Consider the following 22124-nt stretch of genomic DNA (forward strand, 5'->3'; position numbering starts at 1 on the left):
TACATGAACATTCAATTTGTGATAATTAGGTTATATTGTGATATTAAAACAAAGAATTGCTGATGCTAAAGATCTGAAACAAATGAAAACACTAACTACTAGAGAAACTCAGCAGGTCTGGAACCATCCGTGGACTGAAAATAGAGTTAATGTTTCAAGACTAGTGACCCTTCTTCAAAACTGACACAGATGCTGTCAGACTTGATGCATTTCTCAAATTTATATTATAGTTTCTTTATGCTTACTAGAAGTAACAAATGATCATAAGCATGGCCACATTCTTTGCAAACATTAGAAATATGTAAAACTCTTAAGCATTCTTTTAAATTACTCAGGACCCTGGAGACTCTTTAGTTTCTTGTTGCCTTTTCCATGGAAAATTTTCTTAGTCTATCAGAGTACATTTGCCAACCCATCAGCACCATTTTCTTATATCATATAAATTGTTGCAACTGTTTGAAATTAAAGATTCAGAAACATGCCTGACTTTCAACGGTATGCTGGTTCTGTACTATAAAATAATTATTAAAATAATTGTTATTATTTCAATGTTGAATTACATGTAGACATGTTGAAAAGTTACTAATAAATATATTACCCATTGTACATCTTCTAGAGAAACTGATTCAGAATTAAGGCGCTTCTGAAAGTCTTCAACCTAAAAAGGTAATGTTCACTGTCATAATTAAATGAATCCAACAAACATTAAACAACAATCTGTATATTTTGAGACATATGTAGTAAAATATGCTTCCTCAGATTCAATAGCTACTCTTTTTATATTACTAATTTACTGATATTTCTTGATACTGATAATAAAGATGTAATTCCAACCCATTACCACAACAGTTCATCACTAATCATTACTGACTGATATTAAAACCTGCATTCTAGAATGTGAAATTGACTTCTTTGTTGCAGGACAATGGTTCTGTAATTTTAAATTTTCACACTCAGTTTCTGCCAATTGAGTTGATTAAAAACATCCCTTTTTTTGCAAAGTTTGTGAGACCATTTCCACCATATGGAAACAGAGAAATTTTAGGTGTCAAATATATCAAAAAGTATTAATTGCAGCTAACTGACGGTGAAGCATAGCCTAATAAATTGCCATGTCACCTTAGATATTTGAAGGAATGCATTAAAATTCCCATAGTTGACACAAAAAATTGGAGGATAAACTGTAATTAGCAACTCCAAAGATAAGGCAGAAAAAGGTGATAGAGACAGACAGCAATTCTGTAAACTACATTTATTCTTTAAAATTTTAAAACAAAGAACTGTACAGTACTGAATAAAATAGACAGTCTACTGTTCAAAGCACCAAATTGCCATGAAGAAATAAATGTTCCATTTGATTGATAACTATCAGTGTTATAGTTTTTGTTAAATAGTTAATTACTGGATTCTGGAATTTTGCTTTCTGTACTTTGTGCTTAAAATGGGTGCTGCAGATGGTGGAGGTTAGAGTCAAGATTAGAGTGGTGCTGGAAAAGCACAGCAGGTCAGGCAGCATCCGAGGCTTTAAAATCAAATGCTACGTAATCCAGCACTGTGATAATAAGTGAAATATATTTAAGTATTTCTGCTTAATTAGTTAACATGAATACCTATATTATGGATGAAATCTATTCATCAAAGATGAATTATCAATAATGTATTTTCTATTAAACATACTAACTCATTTAAAACAGCCTGTGCTCCTTGTGTTTATGTCTTTTTATTTTCTTTATCAGTATGAATCAGTTCACATGTCCTTGCAAAGTAATACTTCAATCCACCTAGACCGAACAAAGATACTCAAAAAGACAACATATTACTCTCACCAAGCTTTGGTGTTGATTGGGTCGATGAGGGAAAGAAAAAACTATGAGCAGGTGTATGTTACAAAAGCTATTCTATTGAATATCACAATAACAGGAAGGTATCAGTGACAAATGGAGCCATGGTAATGAATAAACAAGTAAGTATAGTAACTGGAGCAAAAAAAGCGGCAGATTAAGGCAAGCCCAAACCACTGATTAAACAATCAAATATTATCAATGTAAATGTGAAAATATTATGGAATCTTCAAAATTTCAACTGTACTATTTTAGAAATGTATTGATCTAGTTACATGGAATTTCTTGAGGAAAAAAATATGTAACTGAATCCTGAAGTCAGTGTGTCACCCTACATTTATACAATGATACAATATATCACAATACAGCACAGGAACAGGCCTGTGGCCCACAAAGCCAGCACCGATTCCTATTCCTTACTTAGACCCAATACTTATTGCACATGTGCGGTTTCTGTCCCTCTGTTCATCGCCCATTTGCGTGTCTACCAAGATATGCCTTAAACATTGCTAACGTGCCTGCTTCCACCACCTTCACTGGCAGTGTGCTCCAGGCACTCATTACCTTCTGCATGAATACTTTTCCCCACACTTCTCCCCTAAACTTTATTCCTCTCACCTTGAACCTGTGCCCTCTTGTAGTTGACCTTTCCATCCTTGGGAAAAAGCCTCTGATTATCCACTTGACCCAAGCTTCTCATAATTTTGTAGACCAGTATTCAGGCCTTTTAATCCAAAATAATCACAATGTAATCTCTGGGAATGTGCATTATTAATCTTCCTTTCTGATACTCAATTATAATTGTGTTCAAAATATTAGAACAGAAAACAAATAATCAAATTAAATGTATACTTAACCATTTATTGTGTTTGTTTTATAATTAGTATTTATTTTCATAAACAACAATTCATATTGTTCTTTAAATACCATAAACTACTCAGGAACTGCAAATATGGTTACAGATGTTTTAGCATATGTTGCCCTAATACCCCAAACCCATCATTAGCTGTGATACTAAAAAGAAACAAACGTTCACCTACGTAAGGTACAACTTTCTCATTGGAAAGCTATTCATCAGCTTCTACTTTGCTCCACCTACTGGCATATATTGAAACACATTCTTGATTATTTTTGATTTGGAGATGCTGGTGTTGGATTGGGGTGTACAAAGTTAAAAATCACACGACATCAGGTTATAGTCCAACAGGTTTAATTGGAAGCACACTAGCTTCCGGAGCGCCGCTCCTTCATCAGGTGATTGTCAGGCGCTCCGAAAGCTAGTGTGCTTCCAATTGAACCTGTTGGACTATAACTTGGTATTGTGTGATTTTTAACTTTGATTATTTTTGGTTCTGACATTGCAAGAATGATGCTGGGGAATGTAAGCAATTTTCAATGAAGAAAATGACAGCTGAATTTTCCCATCGGCAGGGAGGCATGATAGCTTCCTGCTACTTTGGCATTTTCCCAAGGGCAAGAAACTCAGTGGCACAGCTGTTCATTGGACAGCCAACATGCAAATTAGGCTAGCAATTAAGAGGTACTTCATGACCTGATTGGCCTTTTACGAACATTGTGAGATGCCATTGCCACATAGGGAGTCCATCAGGTAAACACTTGTAGTCTCCCAGCAGATTCCTGGTGCACCCTGCTTTATGGCCACTACTGTAAAATGCCAATCAAGATCCTGTTTACAATCTTTCCCTGTGGCGGAACATGTTATCTCTGGAGATTAGCCAGTCTTGTAATACTACATCAGCTGTCACTATAGGTTGTTTCACATGAATTCATACAAAGAATTTTGCAAATATTGTAAGTAGAGTTCTGTTTTATATTAATAAATCAGTGTTATAAACAACCCTGTATTTTGGAAAACTGTAATTCTTCAGTAGCCTCTGTCGTAAGCAATGATACTAATTTGTCACAATCAAAACAGATTCAGTGTTTCTACATTGTTCTTAAAATACCTATTTATTGCTATGCGGGGTCTGTTATTAATTTTCTCAAAATGCCAATTAATATATCAAAAAGTAATTTATGTGGAATTTGGATAATTTTGCTCTGTGTCAGTATGTTTATTGCTTCTTTTAATGTTATACATGCAATGAATGCTACAATAGTTAGCATAGTTATGCTTCACTTAAGTAATCACCTGATGTTTAAAATATTCAATGTGTTCATTTAGCTCCTGAGCCATTTGTTCAGCTTCTGTTGCCTTGTGAACCTCAGCAAAGGGTTGACATGAATCTGGCTTGGTTCCAGCAGAAATAACTGAAAATGACATAGGACAATTAGTATACTGTATGCTGATTCTTGAAAAAAAACCCCAAAAAACTGATTGTTGTTAATGTCACATTTAATATTTAAGGTAAGAGAAGAAACTGTAGAAAGGTGCAACACCGGGCGGCACAGTGGTTAGCATTGCTGCCTCACAGCGCCAGAGACCTGCGTTCAAATCCCTCCTCGGGCAACTGTCTGTATGGAGTTTGCGCATTCTCCCTGCGTCTGCGTGGGTTTCCTCCGGGTGCTCCAGTTTCCTCCCACAGTCTAAAGATGTGCAGGTTAGGTGAATTGGCCATGCTAAATTGCCCGTGGTGTTAGGTGAAGGGGTAAATGTAGGAGAATGGGTCTGGGTGGGTTGCTCTTCGGAGGGTCAGTGTGCACTTGTTGGGCCGAAGGGCCTGTTTCCACACTGTAAGTCTTCTGATCTACAGAAAGAGGCCATTCAGTCCATCTAGCTGGAAATAAAATGAGCTGCCCATTCTTCCAGCACCTTGTCCATAATCTTACAGGATTCAGATCCAGATACCTTTTAAAGGACTTGAGGGTTTCTGTCTCCACCACAAACAATATATTGACCATTTTATGGGTGAAGAAGTGTTTTTCTCATTTCCCCTCTAATCCTTCTAATATTCATCTTAATCCTGTGGCTTCTGGTAAGTGACCCCTCTCCACTAGGAAAAATAGGCCTTTCTTGTTTACTCTACCTAAGCCTCTTTTAATGTTGGACATCTCACAAGTCATCCCTCAGCCTTCTCGGTTCAAAGAAAACCATTCCTAATCTATTAAATATTTCCTGTAGCTGCACTTTTTAAACCCTAGCAACATTCTTATAAATCTGTGTACTTTTCCAGAGCAATTATGCCCTTCCTGTAATATGATGACCAGGACTGCACACAAAATTCCGGTTTATGAATTTTTTAGAGTTCCGGCATTACAACCTGCTTTGTATTCTGTACATCATCCAATAAAGGAAAGTATTCAATATACTTTCTTTACCACCTTTTCTACCTGTTCTGCCAACTTCAAGGACACCAAGTTTCTGACTTTTTCTAATCCTCTCAATATCTTCCCATGTACTTAGTATTCCCTTGCTCTGTTTGCCTTCCCCAAATTCATTACCTCACACTTCTCTGGACTGAATTCGATTTGCCAGATTTCCACCACTCAAAAATACCATTGAAAAAAATCTGGAGTTGACAGCTATCCTCTTCACTACCAGCTACATGGCCAATTTTTGTGTCATCCGCAAATTTCCCAATAATGTCTTCCACATTTATGTCTAAATCAGAAAGAGACCCATTACTGAGCCCTGTGGAATACCAGTGGAAACTACTTTCAATTCACAAAAACATCAGTGATCATTGCCCTTTGTTCTCTGTTGCTGAGCCAATTTTGAATCCAACTTGCCACATTTCCCTTTATCCCCTCACATTCCAATAACAAAACAATTTTGACTACACCTGATTAATCTATACCTTTCTAAGCGACAATTTACCTGTCTCTCAGAATTGATTCTAATAATTTGCCCACCACTGAGGTCAGGCTGACCAGTCTATAACAATTTGGCCTATCCTTTGCACCCTTGTTAAACAATGGTACAATGTTCATACACTTCCAATAATCTGCCTATATCTTGTCTGTATCAATATTGGAAAATGATCCTCAATATGTCCATTATTTCCTTCATGGCTTTCTTTAACAGCCTGGGATACAATCCAGCCTTGGTGATTTACTCACTATCAGAATGGCAGGCCCTTCAGTACTATGTAATAGATGCCTGGAGTGGACGGAATTTAATAACTAAGAGAACAAATAATTTAAAAATGGGATGGGCAGAAATTATAGTCACCTGTTTTAAAGTATTAAGAATTACTTTGGGCCTATCTTCAAGGATTACAAGACTATGAACATATTATTTTCCTTTCATTTGTAATTTATGTGATGTTTGGTTGTGTCCCTGATTCTGAGCCAGGAGATCCTGTTTTAAGTCTTCCCTGCTCCAGGGGTGTGTCATAACATCTCTGAGCAGGTTGATTAGAAAATATTGAGAACAGCCTATCTTCTAAACAAAAGAATTTTTATTTCATGATCAACGTTAACACGTAATCCAAGTTTTTCTTTTCATATTAAAAACATATAAGGCAGCAATATTTTAAAAATACTTTAAGATACATATTGTGACTTCAGTTTCCAAGTTTTAGAAACATTTATATTTATTCTTTCACTTGAGAAGGCAAGATACTGGCTAAAAAGAGTTAAAAATGACTGCAAATGATTCAGCCAATTTGAAATTTCAGTGCTTAACTAGGTATGAACTGTAATAGTTAATTTTGACACAGAACTAAAGGGGTATAAAATAATTGTATAAACAATACTATATTCACTATTTACAACAGCCAAAGCTTTGCTAAATCATATGCAAGGTTTATATAAGGAGAAATAATATAAATTTCAACATCTTGTAGCAAGTGCAAACATTATAGAGTCATAGAGATATACAGCATGGAAACAGACTCTTTGGTCCAACTTGTCCATGCCGACCAGATATCCTAAATTAATCTAGTCCCATTTGCCAACACTTGTCTCATATTCCTCTAAACCCTTCCTATTCATATACCCCTCAAGATGTCTTTTACAGTGAGCCCGGTTAGCTCAGTTGATAGAGCATCAGACTCTTAATCTGAGGGTCCCAGGTTTGCATCCCGCTCGGGTGGCCACTTTTAAATGTCTTGAAATGGATAAAGGTGGATAAATCCCCTGGATCTGATCAGGTGTACCCTAGAATTCTGTGGGAAGCTAGAGAAGTGATTGCTGGGCCTATTGCTGAGACATTTGTATCATCGATAATCACAGGTGAGGCGCTGGAAGACTGGAGGTTGGCTAACGTTGTGCCACTGTTTAAGAAGGGTGGTATGGACAAGCCAGGGAATTATAGACCAGTGAGCCTGACTTTGGTGGTGGGCAAGTTGTTGGAGGGAACCCTGAGGGACAGGATGTACATGTATTTGGAAAGGGAAGGACTGATTAGGGATAGTCAACATGGCTTTGTGCGTGGGAAATCATGTCTCACAAACTTGATTGAGTTTTTTGAGGAAGTAACAAAAAAGATTGATGAGGGCTGAGCAGTAGATGTGATCTATATGGACTTCAGTAAGGCGTTCGACAAGGTTCCCCATGGGAGACTGATTAGCAAGGTTAGATCTCACGGAATACAGGGAGAACTAGCCATTTAGATACAAAACTGGCTCAAAGGTAGAAGACAGAGGGTGGTGGTGGAGGATTGTTTTTCAGACTGGAGGCCTGTGACCAGTGGAGTGCCACAAGGATTGGTGCTGGGTCCTCTACTTTTTGTCATTTATATAAATGATTTGGTTGAGAGCATAAGAGGTACAGTTAGTAAGTTTGCAGATGACACCAAAATTGGAGGTGTAGTGGACAGCGAAGAGGGTTATCTCAGATTACAACAGGATCTTGACCAGATGGACCAATGGGCTGAGAAGTGGCAGATGGATTTAGATAAATGCAAGGTGCTGCATTTTGGGAAAGCAAATCTTAGCAGGACTTATACACTTAATGATAAGGTCCTAGGGAGTGTTGCTGAACAAAGAGACCTTGGAGTGCAGGTAGAAAGTGGAGTTGCGGGTAGATAGGATAGTGAAGAAGGCGTTTGGTATGCTTTCCTTTACTGGTCAGAATACTGAGTACAGGAGTTTGGAAGTCATCTTGTGGCTGTACAGGACTTTGATTAGGCCACTGTTGGAATATTGCGTGCAATTCTGGTCTCCTTCCTATTGGAAAGATGTTGTGAAACTTGAAAGGGTTAAGAAAAGATTTACAAGGATGATGCCAGGGTTGGAGGATTTGAGCTATAGGGAGATGCTGAACAGGCTGGGGCTGTTTTCTCTGGAGCGTCGGAGGCTGAGGGGCAACCTTATAGAGGTTTACAAAATAATGAGGGGTATGGATAGGGTAAATAGGCAAAGTCATTTCCCTGGAGTCAGGGAGTCCAGAACTGGAGGGCATAGGTTTAGGGTGTGAGGGGAAAGATATAAAAGAGACCCACGGGGCAACGTTTTCAAACAGAGGGTGGTACGTGTATGGAATGAGCTGCCAGAGGAAATGATGGAGGCTGGTACAATTGCAACATTTAAGAGGCATTTGGATGGGTATACGAATAGGAGGGTTTGGAGGGTTATGGGCCAGGTGCTGGCAGATTGGGTTGGGATATCTGGTCGGCATGGATGGGTTGGACCGAAGGGTCTGTTTCCATGCTGTACATCTCTATGACTCTATGACATGTTGTAATTGTACTAGCTGCCACCACTTCCTCTGACAGCTCATTCCATACATGCACTACCCTTGCATGAAAAAGCTGCCTCTTAGATTTCTTTTAAATCTCTCCCCTCTCACCCTAAACCTATGCCATATAGGTCTGGACTCCCCCCAACCCAGGGAAAAGGTATTGTCTATTTACCTTATCCATGCCTTTCATGAGTTTATAAACCTCTATAAGGTCACCCCCTCAGCCTCCGATGCTCGAGGGAAAACAGCCCCAGTCTATTCGGCCATTCCCTGTTTTACTAAAATGTATGTCTATTAATTTTTGCTTTGGAAGTGGGAATCAAGAGCCTGGACTCTTACTCATAATTAAACCTGCCCTTGTGAATGGTGGAACTAGACTGTGGTAGGGTGAGTGCAGAGTAGCCTTTGATTGCACCTGTACTCAGGCTTGTAGGCAGACTTTATAGGCCTGTCTGGAGCTCTGGTATCCCAGTCTCTCATGGTTACACACTTCAGGCAATTGAACAGAGGGAAAAATTCCATTCGGTTTCTAACCTCTGGTTAACAATCTGAAATAACCTTATTGCTTTACTGCCCTGTGGTATGTACGCTACACCTGGCCTCAAAACCAAGTCATCCAAAATGTCTGGGCGGGAAAGGGGTTAGGAAACAAATCAACTGGCTCTCCTGTAATTTTCAGGCTCCTTCCATTCCCAGCTCACAAGGACCAAAAATCATGCTCTCAGTCTACTTTTGAGTGCAGACTTAAACTACATAATTTTCCTGGATGGAGAAGTTCAAGTAAGTTTAAACAACTTCAATATACTTTGTGATCTATTGCTGATTTATTGTATAGGCCTTGTTGGAAACAGTAAGAGATAAAATTCAAGGTAATTGAAATGCCAATAACCACTTGAACACAAACACTGCTAACACACTTCCTCTTGGATACACTAAATATTTAGATTTTCTATGAACAAGTCCTAAAAGATAAATATTACACAAATCCATAATCTAAATGTTAGTGATTTACCTGAAGGAGAGAATATAATTGAATGGGAAGCAGATCCTGACTGAGTTTCATGTTGCTGGGAACCAGCCGAATTGATTACTTGACAGGATGATGACAAAAGTCCAGACTGAAGCATTTGATTCTGATTTGAAACAGAGTTTTCAGATACCTAGTAAAAGAATCAAAGTCAGAATTAGTCTGTGTTTGACAAAGCAAAGTATTTGCAGAAAAAGTAAATGGGCGGAATCTTATAGGGGCCTGAATGATATGTATTATGGTGACATAGGCCAAATGCTGACAAATGGTCAGCATGGATGAGTTAGATAATGTCCATGCTTAGACCACTACAATCTGTGTAGGTATACTCACTTTGCTGTTAGGAAGGGAATTCAAGAATTTCCTCCTATTAATAGCAACCTAGTTCCAGGTCCTGATGGTGTATTGCTTGGAAGGGAACTTGCAAGTGATGGTGTTCCCATGCATCTGCTGTCCTTGTCTTCTAGGTGGTAGAATTTATGGGTTTGGAAGACGCTGTTACAGTAGTCTTGGTGAATTTCTGCAGTGTATCTTGTACATGTACACAGTGTTGTCACTGCATCAGTGGTGGAGATAGAATGTTGAAACTGTTAGATAGTGTGCCAATCAAGCAGACGGCTTTGTCCTGGATGGTGTTCAGCTTCTTAAGTGTTGTTAGAACTGCTCTCATCCAGACAAGTGGTAAGTATTCCATCACACTTCTGACTTGTGTCTGGATATAATTTGAGAAATCAGGAAGTGAGTTATTCACTGCAGAATGTCAATTTCTGACCTCCTCTTGTAGTCATAATATTTATATGACTAGTCCAGTTCAGTTCTGATCAATGGTAACACCTAGTATGTTGTCAAGTGGCTGGATTGTTTGAGATGGTCGTTACCTAGTACTTGTGTAGCAGAGATGTTACTTCCCACTTATCAAAGCAAGCCTGAATATTATCTTGTCCACGTCTTGTTGAATTTGGACAAAGACTGATTCAATGTCTGAGGAGTTGAAATTGTTGCTCATCATTGTGAAATCATCAGTAACATCCCTATTTCTGACCTTATGATGGAGGAAAGGTCTTTGATGGATCAATTTGGACATGGAACAAGCCTGAGGATACCCTGCAGTGAAGTTCTGTTGCTTAAATGACTGACTGACTGATCAAAATAAATTTTCTTTTGCGCTAGGTATGACTCCAATCAATGAAATGTTTACCGTTAATTCCAGTTTTGCTAGGTTTCCTTGATCTTACATTCAATCAAATGATGTCTGGATGTCAAGGGCAATTACTCTCACTTCCCTCTTTGGTTTAGCTCTATCTTCCATCATTGAACCAAGCTCTGAACAGGTCAGCACTGAATAGGCCTGACAGAACAAAAATGGAGTGGCAATGAATATGTTACTGTCAAATAATTGCTGCATGGTAGGATTATTGATAGTACTTTATATTTTCATATTGATGATTGAGAGGTGACTGATGAAGCTGGTGGGTTGGATTTGACCTAAATTTTGTCAACAGGACATATCTGGGCAAGTTTTCATTTTGCTAGTAGATGTTGTGCTTGTATCTGTACTGCAACAGTGTAGCTAAGGAAGGGTTAGTTCAGAATCAGAAGTCTTCAGCTTTGTTACCAAAATGTTGTCAGGGTGCATAGATTTTCTAGTTCCAGTCCTTTCAGCTGTTTCTGAATATTGTGGGCAGTGAATTTAATTGCTTAAAGGTGGTGTATTTGATGCTGGAGATCTGAGGATAGGCCTAAGATGGATTGTCCACTTGGCTTTTCTGACTAAAGATGCTTGGACTTCCCAATCATTAAGGATGGGCATATTTGTGGAGCTGAGTTGTCAGCAACATTTTGCTTGTATTTATACCACAGCCTGTAGTCCAAAGACAGATAATTTTCTTTGAGGCACTGTAATTTAGTGGTGGTTCATGAATTTAATGAACTTGTATGGCCGTCTCATGCATCCTGAAGTCTGCCCCAAAAATTCTGTTCAGTTTGTCCATGGCATCATGGTCTTTCACTGTCAGATGCTCAATGTCTGGTTGAGGCTGCTGGTATCATGAAATGGAGCAGCACTGAAAGCTCTCTGCTCTTGACTTTGCCTCAGTGTCCCCTCTTCAATAAAATTCTTCCTCAACCCTCATTCTGTTCTACTAACCTTCCAGGGATCCAGTGACAATCTCTGAGTTGGGACCTGGAGCATTATCAGCAGCAGCCAGTGCTATCAGTGGTTAGTATGTAGCTAAGGAGATCGGGGGCAGGACTTCTATCTTGTGGTTATAGGCTCAGAGGTGGCCAGTTAAGGCACTTAAAAGGCATTATGCCTCCCCTACAGAAACAACCTGGGCTTCCACCTGAACTGTTAACTGGTGCAGGAGTTCCTGTTGCTTGCATAACATTCCAACCTATTTTTTTGCTAAATTTGTTTTAAATTATAACTCCAGTTTTGTAATTTTAGCATTTAGTCTGTAAAGCTTAAGATTGGCATATTCACATGCTCTTAGTATAAAGCAAATTCACTTTGGAAATGGTCCCAAAACATTTAAGTAAACTATATACTGTATACACTCTGCAAAAGGGTAAAAAAAGATTGTATCTCTATGTTCAGCCATCTTTGCTTCTATTAGGTGACTACATTATTAGCAACTTTTTATCAAAGATAAACCCAACTGGAATGAAAGCACAGGAATGAATGTTTCAAAACATATTCTATTAAATTGACTTACAATTTGCTAAGTAATATATATTGACTCATACATTTGTACAATTAATACAATCTTCACTCCTAATTTCACTAGAAAAGACATCTGGTGGCCTTGTGGTGAAGACAGGATAGGAGGCTCCAAGGACTGGTGGCAGGCATTTGGGGTTTGGAAGTCATGTTGAAAAGGGTAGGATATATGGCTTACCTGTGGATGGTGGTGCTGGGAGGCCCATGGGATAGGCCCATTTGGGAAGGGAGACCAGTGGCGGAGGACCCCTGTACCCTCTCCCATCCTTAACTTGAGCAGGTTAACCTGCCAGCTTCCTACTTGGTCCCTCACCTCTCAAACCAGCCCTAACCTCCTTCCACCAGCTTAATATATTGCAATCAATTGGGAAGAGGCTAATAACTGGCCACTAAGGGCTTCACTGGGGTGAAGGAAAGATGGCCACTCTAGATCTCATGCACCCTCAATAGCATTGCTGACAGTTTGGGAGGAGAACAAGTAGGTGATCTGGAAAATGTTAGTACTCCAGCCTGCAAACTCTCCAGTGAAGCTGTGCAAAATTTGCCAAATATTTACTTCAACCACCTCTAAACAGCACAATAAGTCTGAATGATTAGTAAGAATATTAAAAAAAAACTGATAAGACATTCAATAAAACATACTTTCCTTTTGTATTTAAATTCATTAAATTGACAATGGTATCCAAAATTCTAAAACAGCGAATAGGATGTTTGACGGAATTTAGCAAATAGTGGACAGACCATATGACTTAAAGATTGCTTGTGCCTTTTTCATGATCATAGTTTTATTACCAGTATACTTTATAGCCTAAGCAACAATTGTTAGTTACAGGAGAATATTTCCCACTTCAATACGTTTTGAAATGGCTGGATAAATAAATACATAATCTCTCTAATTCCAGTGATTTATACATTGTGTATTTATATAAGACCATGTTGGTAAATTCTTAAAAGTATTCTATTTGTAAAGCATTAAGTAGACAGGAAGAGGAGCTGAATAACATGCAAATTGACCTTATTTCACAAATTTAAATTATGCAAACTATTAAGTGTACAAGACCTGAAAAAGATCATAAATTGTTTTTTAAAAAATGTTCTTGTTTAATTTAAAATGGACTTTTCCAGACTGAAACATGGCTGCCTCCCATCATAGGATGCAAGTTGACTCCTATGACTATACTACTTCTGGCCTTTTGTCATCAGTAATTATCAGGACACAACTCAGACACTATCCTCCTGGAATCTCATACACTTGCATTGTATAGACTTACAGGCAACAAACACAAAAGAACAGTAGATGATATGTCTCCCAGCCACGTCTAGTAACTAAGAGGTCTATTAAAATTCATTATACCTGAAAAACACTAATGGCCCATCATTTAGCTCACAGAATAAGCAATAGTTCTGACCAGGGGCATAGAAACTACCCCATTAACTAAAGTGACTCATGCAGTATAAAAGCAAATTACTCCGGATGCTGGAATCTGAAACCAAAAGAGAAAATACTGGAAAATCTCAGCAGATCTGGCAGCATCTGTAAGGAGAGAAAAGAGCTGACGTTTCGAGTCTAATTGACCCTTTGCCAAAGCTTTGACAAAGGGTCAGTTAGACTCGAAACGTCAGTTCTTTTCTCTCCTTACAGATGCTGCCAGACCTGCTGAAGTTTTCCAGCATTTCTATTCTGACTCATCCAGTAACCTTGTCTCATAGTTAGAACTCCTCTTGTCTCTGAAACATTTCATTGTTATTTCTGGACTTCTTTGCTTCATTCTGATAAGAATCAGTCGGCTGTTAACATATAATCAGTCTGCAAATAATATAACAGGCTGGTAAAATCATATTTGCTTTTACCAGTCAATTGAATTGAGTCTTAAGACCATCAACAGAATAACCTTACTCCAAGCTAACGGTTAAGTCAGCTTCAAGTCAGATGTGCTCCTCGAACCTAGTTCTAAAGTAATCTTCTATTCAGCTGAAATGTTGATGCGGTTTGTTCATACAGTAACATCATGTTTTATTTGCTTTCATCAACTTTAAAAAGAATTCACCCTCGGCAGGCTGGATCTGCCTGAATCTGAATTCCTATAAAAAAGAATTCTCACTGGACACTTGCTTTCTGGACTCTAAAAATCACATGACTTATTAATTGTATTTTTGATTTTTGCCTAGGTTATTACTTCCTATGAACGCTTTTCTCTTTTTTTCTTCCTTGTATGCTTGTGTCCACGTGCATGTGTTGCGACGATCATCCCCGAGGTTTGAATACATGAATAAACTTTTGATTTAACCTTAAAGAGAGTTTGCTGCGAATCACTATAAATTGTGGCCTTCATGAAAACTTTAGGGGAAACATGTCACAGTGCATTTCAAAACAGAAGGAAAACAATTCTCTGCTTAACTTAGAAGGGAAATAAAATATTAAAGTTCATTTACCACCCTTTTCTGCCTGTGACAAAACTAAAGATCAATGAATTATTATTAACATATATTGAGTGGTATGTATCCACACATAAAAAGGAATTCTTTTTAAAGTTGAAATTATTTTTCTCTTCGTTGCATAAATGATAGTGACTCTGATTATCCATCTGTTCCTGAAATCTAGGAAACATGATGCAAGAATAAACTGAAGATGGAAACCTAGTCTTAGATGCTGTTCACAACAATACTTTTTATCAAGGTGCCAATTATGACATTGTTTGACACTAAAGATTTGCATATTGTTGCTGATATTGAGGATATGGGCCTCTGGGAGGTGGCACAAAATGGCAGAATATGGGCCTCTGGGAGGTAGGACGAAATGGCTTCTGCAAAGTGCACAAAAGAACTTCTGCATTACTAAATTAAAATTGCTCTGAACCAGTCAGAAACAAGAAACCGTAGACTGATGTAACTCCAATAAAAATCAGAAATAACAGTGGAGATAGGACAAAATGGTTCCCTACATGGAAATCCTACAGTTAGTCCTTAAAGTCATTTAAATAACTAACCACACCTGCAAACTGCGAGTCTATGTAAAGGAAATACTAAACCACATTTTGCAAGCTGTGAAAAGGTGACATAAGCCATTACAACTTAATCAATATCATTGGTTCAAATTACTACCTACAAAGTAATTATAACTATTCATTGGTTCTAACTGTGCAATCATGCTCTATGTCTGATGATGATATAAACCTTATGCAAACTCTGTAAGGTTGTTGGATTCTTTTGATTGCCAAGAAGTTTTCATATTTCTGGGTAAATCAGAGTCTGCCAACCCAGCACTGTAACATACAATAAACGATTGTTTGCTTGTTGGACAAAGAGTCGTTTACAGGTGTGATAATTGACCGATCATGGAATCGAGTGACTTATAGATTCTCTATATTAATGTGCCTACCTTTGCTCCAAACCGCAACTGATCAATGGTATTCTCAGCTTCTGCATACTTTATTAATAGTTTGTCAAACTCCTCCTAAGACCAAAGCATAAAAATGAAATTATAGAGACAGAGTTGGTTGCTAAACATCTTTGGACAAATATATAAGTTTTACATTAATATTTTCTACAAATTGGCAAATTGTTGCAAAGTTTTTGGTTTTAAAATTCTGCAATAAAAATGGAATACCTGGCACACAACTTTATCCTATTTTCTGTTTTATTTAATTTAAAATTAAATACTAATCAGTCTGTATGTAAATCACCTGTCACTTAAAATAAGTTTAATCTACCCTTTACAAGTCAGCATTTCAACAATATTAAGAGGAAGTGCTATCATATTTGATATCCTCCTGGTCACACTCCTCAGCATTTCTGCAGAGCATCTCTATTCTTCTTGATGGATGGAGTTCAAAACTGAACACAATGACTAAGTATACATGCAATATAGACCCATTATCAAGGTTTAAGCAACCTTTACTTTTACAAACATCATTCCTGTAAACGGACTTAAAATCCTAGGGAATCCAACTTTGCCTGTAGTAAACTCATATATTTTATGTTCCTTCAGTTAATAAGCAAATACTAATTCAGGTCTCTTTCTTGATCAGTTACCTTTTCATAGCAAAAACATGCCTGGAGCTCTCTAACCTCAAGTGCATAACATTGCATTTGGACAGAAACATAAGTATCAGATTCATGACCTTTATCAGAAAATTCATGGAAGGGTTGAACCTGATAAAATGATCTAGAATCTTAACTATCTTCCCCTTTTCATAGATGCTACCAGACCTGCTGAGTATTTCAAATATTTTGATTTCAGATTTCCAGCATGTGTAGCATTTTGCTCTTGTGTTCTTAATTATTATTTATTCTGATTTAAACTCTGTATGCATTTTCATAACATGGATGAATGTCCAAGTTAACCTGTTTTCATTAATAGCAAGCTGTTTGATGGGATTTCACAAGCTGAGTGTCTGAATCTGTATTCTCTAGAGTTTAGAAGAGTGAGAAGTGAATTCATTGAAACTTAAAATGCTTAGAGGTGTAGACAGGATAAATATAGAAAAGATGTTACTCGTGGCTGGGGAATCTAGAACAAATGAACACAGTCTCAAAATAAGAGACGTAATTTAGGACTGAGATGAGCAGGCATTTCTTCGCAGAGGGTAATGAATCATTGGAACTCATTCCTCCAGAGGCAGTAATTGTGTATATTCAAGACCCAGATCAATATAATTCCAGATACTAATGACATCAAAGGATATGGGGATAGTGTAGGAAAATGATGATCAGCCACAATCTAGAATAGCTATGCAGGCTTGGGGGAAGAGGGTGGGGCATGGTGGTGGCAGAATGTCCTACTCCAACTTCTAAGTTACATAACTGCTTTTATAATTATTCTATAATTACACAGGCTTAAATTGCTTCTCAGCAATTGACAAAAAAATATTTATTAACTGCTCTTTGGAAGGGAAAACAAGACCCACAGAATTTGCTCTCATTGTTCTAATCACTTTTTTTTATAACGCATTAGAGACCCAGAGGTTTTTGAAGAAGTAACAAAGAAGATTGATGATGTGATCAGTATGGACTTCAGTAAGGTGTTCGACAAGGTTCCCCATGGGACACTGATTAGCAAGGTTAGATCTCATGGAATACAGGGAGAACTAGCCATTTGGATACAGAACTGGCTCAAAGGTAGAAGACAGAGGGTGGTGGTGGAGGGTTGTTTTTCAAACTGGAGGCCTGTGACCAATGGAGTGCCTTAAGGATCGGTGCGGAGCCCTCTACTTTTTGTCATTTATATAAATGATTTGGATGCAAGCATAAGAGATACAGTTAGTAAGTTTGCAGATGACACCAAAATTGGAGGTATAGTGGACAGTGAAGAGGGTTACCTCTGATTACAAGAGGATCTGGACCAGATGGGCCAATGGGCTGAGAAGTGGCAGGTGGAGTTTAATTCAGATAAATGTGAGGTGCTGCATTTTGGGAAAGCAAATCTTAGCAGGACTTATACACTTAATGGTAAGGTCAGAAATTAGATTAGATTACATTACATTAGATTAGATTACATTACAGTGTGGAAACAGGCCCTTCAGCCCAACAAGTCCACACCGACCCGCCGAAGCGAAACCCACCCATACCCCTACATTTACCCCTTACCTAACACTACGGGCAATTTAGCATGGCCAATTCACCTGACCCTGCACATCTTTTGGACTGTGGGAGGAAACCGGAGCACCCGGAGGAAACCCACGCAGACACGGGGAGAACGTGCAAACTCCACACAGTCAGTCGCCTGAGGCGGGAATTGAACCCAGGTCTCAGGCGCTGTGAGGCAGCAGTGCTAACCACTGTGCCACCGTGCCGCCCACTCCTAGGGGGTGTTGCTGAACAAAGAGACCTTGGAGTGCAGGTTCATAGCTCCTTGAAAGTGGAGTCTCAGGGAGATAGGATAGTGAAGAAGGCGTTTGGTATGCTTTCCTTTATTGGTCAGAGTATTGAGTACAGGACTTGGGAGATCATGTTGTGGCTGTACAGGACATTGGTTAGGCCGCTGTTGGAATATTGCATGTAATTCTGGTCTCCTTCCTATCGGAAAGATGTTGTGAAACTTGAAAGGGTTAAGAAAAGATTTACAAAGATGTTGCCAGGGTTGGAGGATCTGAGCTACAGGGGGAGGCTGAACAGGCTGGGGCTGTTTTCCCTGGAGCGTCAAAGGCTGAGGGGTGACCTTATAGAGGTTTACAAAATTATGAGGAGCATGGATATGATAACTAGACAAAGTCTTTTCCCTGGGGTCGGGAAGTCCAGAACTAGAGGGCATAGGTTTAGGGTTAGAGGGGAAAGATATAAAAGAGACCTAAGGGGCAACTTTTTCATGCCGAGGGTGGTACGTGTATGGAATGAGCTGCCAGAGGATGTGGTGGAGGCTGGTACAATTGCAACATTTAAGAGGCATTTGGATGGGCATATGAATAGGAAGGGTTTGGAGGGATATGGGCTGGGTGCTAGCAGGTGGGACTAGATTGGGTTGGGATTTCTGGTCGGCATGGACAGGTTGGACCAAAGGGTCTATTTCCATGCTGTACATCTCTATGACTCTAATTTGTGTTTTGTAAATGCATATTGGCATAGTAATACAGTATACTCTATATAATGTTATACTATCATATAAGCATAGAAGTAAAGCATTAGAGATACCTGTTGGGTACCCATTAATAGTTTGACTTTTGAAATGTTCATGTATCACATATCCGAATGTGTTCCAAAGTTGTACATAGATTTATTGCCTAGTGTTTTAAACACACATCAATTGATTTTCTTTTGTAGAAAAACAATGCATTTGAATAGAATTTTGTCAAATCATTATGGTTAACCTTTGTACCTGTGCTATTGAAGGAGATAATGTTTTAACTTGTTTGGTAGTCTGTTCATAAACAACACATCTCAAAAGGTAAACCAAGAAAGAAAATTCAACAGAAAGACTATGACCCAGGGAAGAACTGATTAATATTTGGAGAAGATGTGGATTGGAAATTTTAAAAATGAAAGTTAAGGAAAATTGACTATTTTTAGAATGATATGGGCTGTTTAAATAATGTTGTAAACTATCTTTGCTGCTGTGATAGAATTTGTCATAGGTGTCAAAATGTGAGTAGAACTTTCAGTACAGATTGTTGAACGTAAATGATGAGATGGAAGCTCTCAATTAAGTGACTTTTTGTTTTAGTTTTATAGCTACAGAACAACAACCAGACAGGAAAAGGTCTCAAGGAAGAACTGCACAATTGAAACTACATTTGAATTAACACAGCATGTTGGAGTACTCTGCTCAATGGTCATTTCACATGTTTGCGTCAGTCTTGCAATTTGTCATATTCTGCTCATTATTAAGTGTAGAAGCAGAGTGACTAGCCATTTCCAATCATATGACTCTATTAAGGTCAAGCTAGGAGAATATGAAAGAACTAGTAGTGAAATGGAAATAATATCAATGGCATGGCATCCAGTTCATCAATGTTAAACAGGTACTTAAGTGCCCAGTATAATGGATGGCATATAAAACATCTTTCTGTGTAAGATATTTACTACCTGCCATGTTGATTATAGATACTTCACTAAGCATCCAGGGTTGCATCTTGAACTATTATTAGTTCCATTGAATATGTAAAATGACCCCCTTTGTCAAACTGAACTGCAAATGGCCTACTTACTGGAACCAGGTGGGACATGAATGATCTTCCTGGCTTCCCACTAAAACCAATCACCACCCCACAAATAGCTAGCTGATCTGGTCTCTCCATGACTGTTGAATTGCCTGTGCCAAGGACAATATCTCAAGAGACTGATGAACCAATTAGTTGTTGCCCTGCCAGCTAGCCTCATTGGGCACATACATTGTGTTAGAATTGCACATAGTTCAGGCACAAATTAATTTTCTTGGCCACTACCATCTTGTTACCTGCAATTGTTGAAACAGTTCTGGGGTATGATTTGTGTTCACAGATTGTATTTTGCTGTTAACTTTTGTTCTGGTAGGAACTATTGAAGATTGTGTACTATCCAATATCACTTGTGTTACATCTACTTTCGATTTATGAGTTGCATGAGAACTTTCTGGTACGTTGGCTGAAGATTTTGCCTTTTTTATTATTGGTCTTTCCAGATTATAATTATTAGAAGTAGTCCTCTTGGGAATTTTGACTTTGGATTCAACTTTGGAAAAGTCAAGCTGAGGATAATGTTGTTTTCCTTTACCGTATTTGATTTCATTATATGAAATTGTTCTTCCAGTTTTTAAAATAGGATTTTGAGCAATTTCTGATATTGTTTCAAGATTAATTGGTGCTTGTGTGTTTTCTTCCTGTGTTAGTTTTGGTGAATTCACTGGTCCACATGTGCAATTATTTTCCATGTTCTCATGAGCATTGTAGCATGAATCATTTTCAGCTTGAAACACCTTTTTTTCAGTTGCAAATTTGCTATCCACCCCTTGTTTACTGGAAAGATCTGCTTCTGACAATGTAAATTTGTTAATGTTTATAGGCAAATTATTACTAGCTATTGATGAAACATGGTTCTTAATTACAGTTTCTTCTACACTGTCTGTAAAAGAGGTCTCCGGTAAGGTCTCAGAATCAATGTACATCGTTGAATTAAGTGCCAGGTCTTCTTCAGAGAAGTAATATTGAAGTGATTCGGTAATGTTTGATCTTCCATCATAAAGCTGATTGTGTTCAACTGGTACACTACTTTCTAATTTAGTTTCATGTCTGGATACCAATGCATCAACTGTATCCTCTGAAAAAAAAGTATTTGTTTCACTTTTACTTCTATGATTAGAATCTTCAGCTTCTGTACTTAGCTGATTTTCAGGCATTTCTTGGCAGAAGAATGAATTCTCCACAGTTGATCTTTCATGGCTCAATGGGATAGTTTGTGTCACCCTACTAACAGGCAAAGGAGCTGACTGGTTCCTGACAAGTCTAGTTAATGGCAGCATGTGATCAACCAAGTCAGGATGCTCATCTGTTGGATGTTCACTAACATTCTGTAAGTGACCATCATATGGCAATTCTTCCTGCTCCTCATCAGTGGTATTGTCCTGCAAATCCTGTAGTTTGTTCTCTTGAAAACTATTTTCTGAATTTTCTTGTCTTTCATCATTTTGGTCTGAATAGCTAGAACGACAGATATGTTGGTTTTCCTCATACTTGGTTTCTTTAGTGCTGTATATTTCATCTTCATCACTGCCATCATATTCATTTTCAATCTTGTCAATATCATCTATTGCAGAAAGACAACATTGTCAATATAGAAAACTTGTTTTATTTTCAGAAACTTCTTTAATTTTCAAAATAAACAACTCAATCATGAATGGTCATAATCAAAGCCATACATTGTTTTGAGTATAATCAAATTCTTTATTCAAATCAACTAGCAACTCTTACAAATATTATAAAGTTTTCTGTGAAGGTATAAAAAAATTGTAAGCCTTTTTGAGTAAAATTCAAAATATTTTCTTCTGATCGAAAACTTCAAAAACTGAAATGTTGTCTTATTTTCCACTTAATAATTTATTCTTTAAATTATACAGATTTTAATTCCCTTCTCTCATCCTCTCCACACATGCTTCCCACACAGAAGTTGTATGATAATTTATTCACTGCAAGATAACATTTATGAGAAGATTTTTAAATTCATGCTACACTTTCTTTATTTCAATTGTTGGAGATTAAGGGGGGATTTTGACATAAATGGACAACTAGACTTTCCTTGGTTGTTCTCCAGATTGATTGAACATTGGAGGATTTGAGTTAGAACTCCAAGAGAGATCCTATACCTTTTCATGTCTACTTTGACACGTAGATCTGCAGTCACAGCCTATATTTATGAGTGTTATATGCAACTGTGTTAACTGCAGTGGGTTAGTTACAAGGGTTTAGATTGGAATCAGACCAGCAATGATCTTGTTAAATGGTAGAGCAGCCTTGAGGGACTGAATGGCCTAATTCCGCTCCTAACT

General features: G+C 38.0%; 1 protein-coding gene across 11 annotated transcripts in view; it reads right to left on the reverse strand.

Annotated features, from left to right (window-relative positions):
* Positions 1-22124, reverse strand: part of aknad1 (AKNA domain containing 1) — an 87612-nt gene that overhangs the window by 55177 nt on the left and 10311 nt on the right. For 10 of the 11 annotated variants that reach the window (XM_087990801.1, XM_087990798.1, XM_087990797.1 and 7 more), the window contains 5 exons: positions 20061-21385; positions 15552-15626; positions 9439-9586; positions 3994-4112; positions 599-658 (listed from right to left, as the gene is read on the reverse strand). In XM_087990801.1, coding sequence (XP_087846927.1) covers positions 599-658; positions 3994-4112; positions 9439-9586; positions 15552-15626; positions 20061-21385 — 1727 coding nt within the window. The remainder of the gene's footprint in view (positions 1-598; positions 659-3993; positions 4113-9438; positions 9587-15551; positions 15627-20060; positions 21386-22124) is intronic. The other variant, XM_087990799.1, reaches the window with a different exon arrangement.

This window comes from Chiloscyllium plagiosum, unplaced genomic scaffold (assembly GCF_037043375.1).
Source record: "Chiloscyllium plagiosum isolate Xiang-an unplaced genomic scaffold, Cpla_swu_hap1 HiC_scaffold_9, whole genome shotgun sequence".
In the NCBI taxonomy this organism is placed as follows: domain Eukaryota; kingdom Metazoa; phylum Chordata; class Chondrichthyes; order Orectolobiformes; family Hemiscylliidae; genus Chiloscyllium; species Chiloscyllium plagiosum.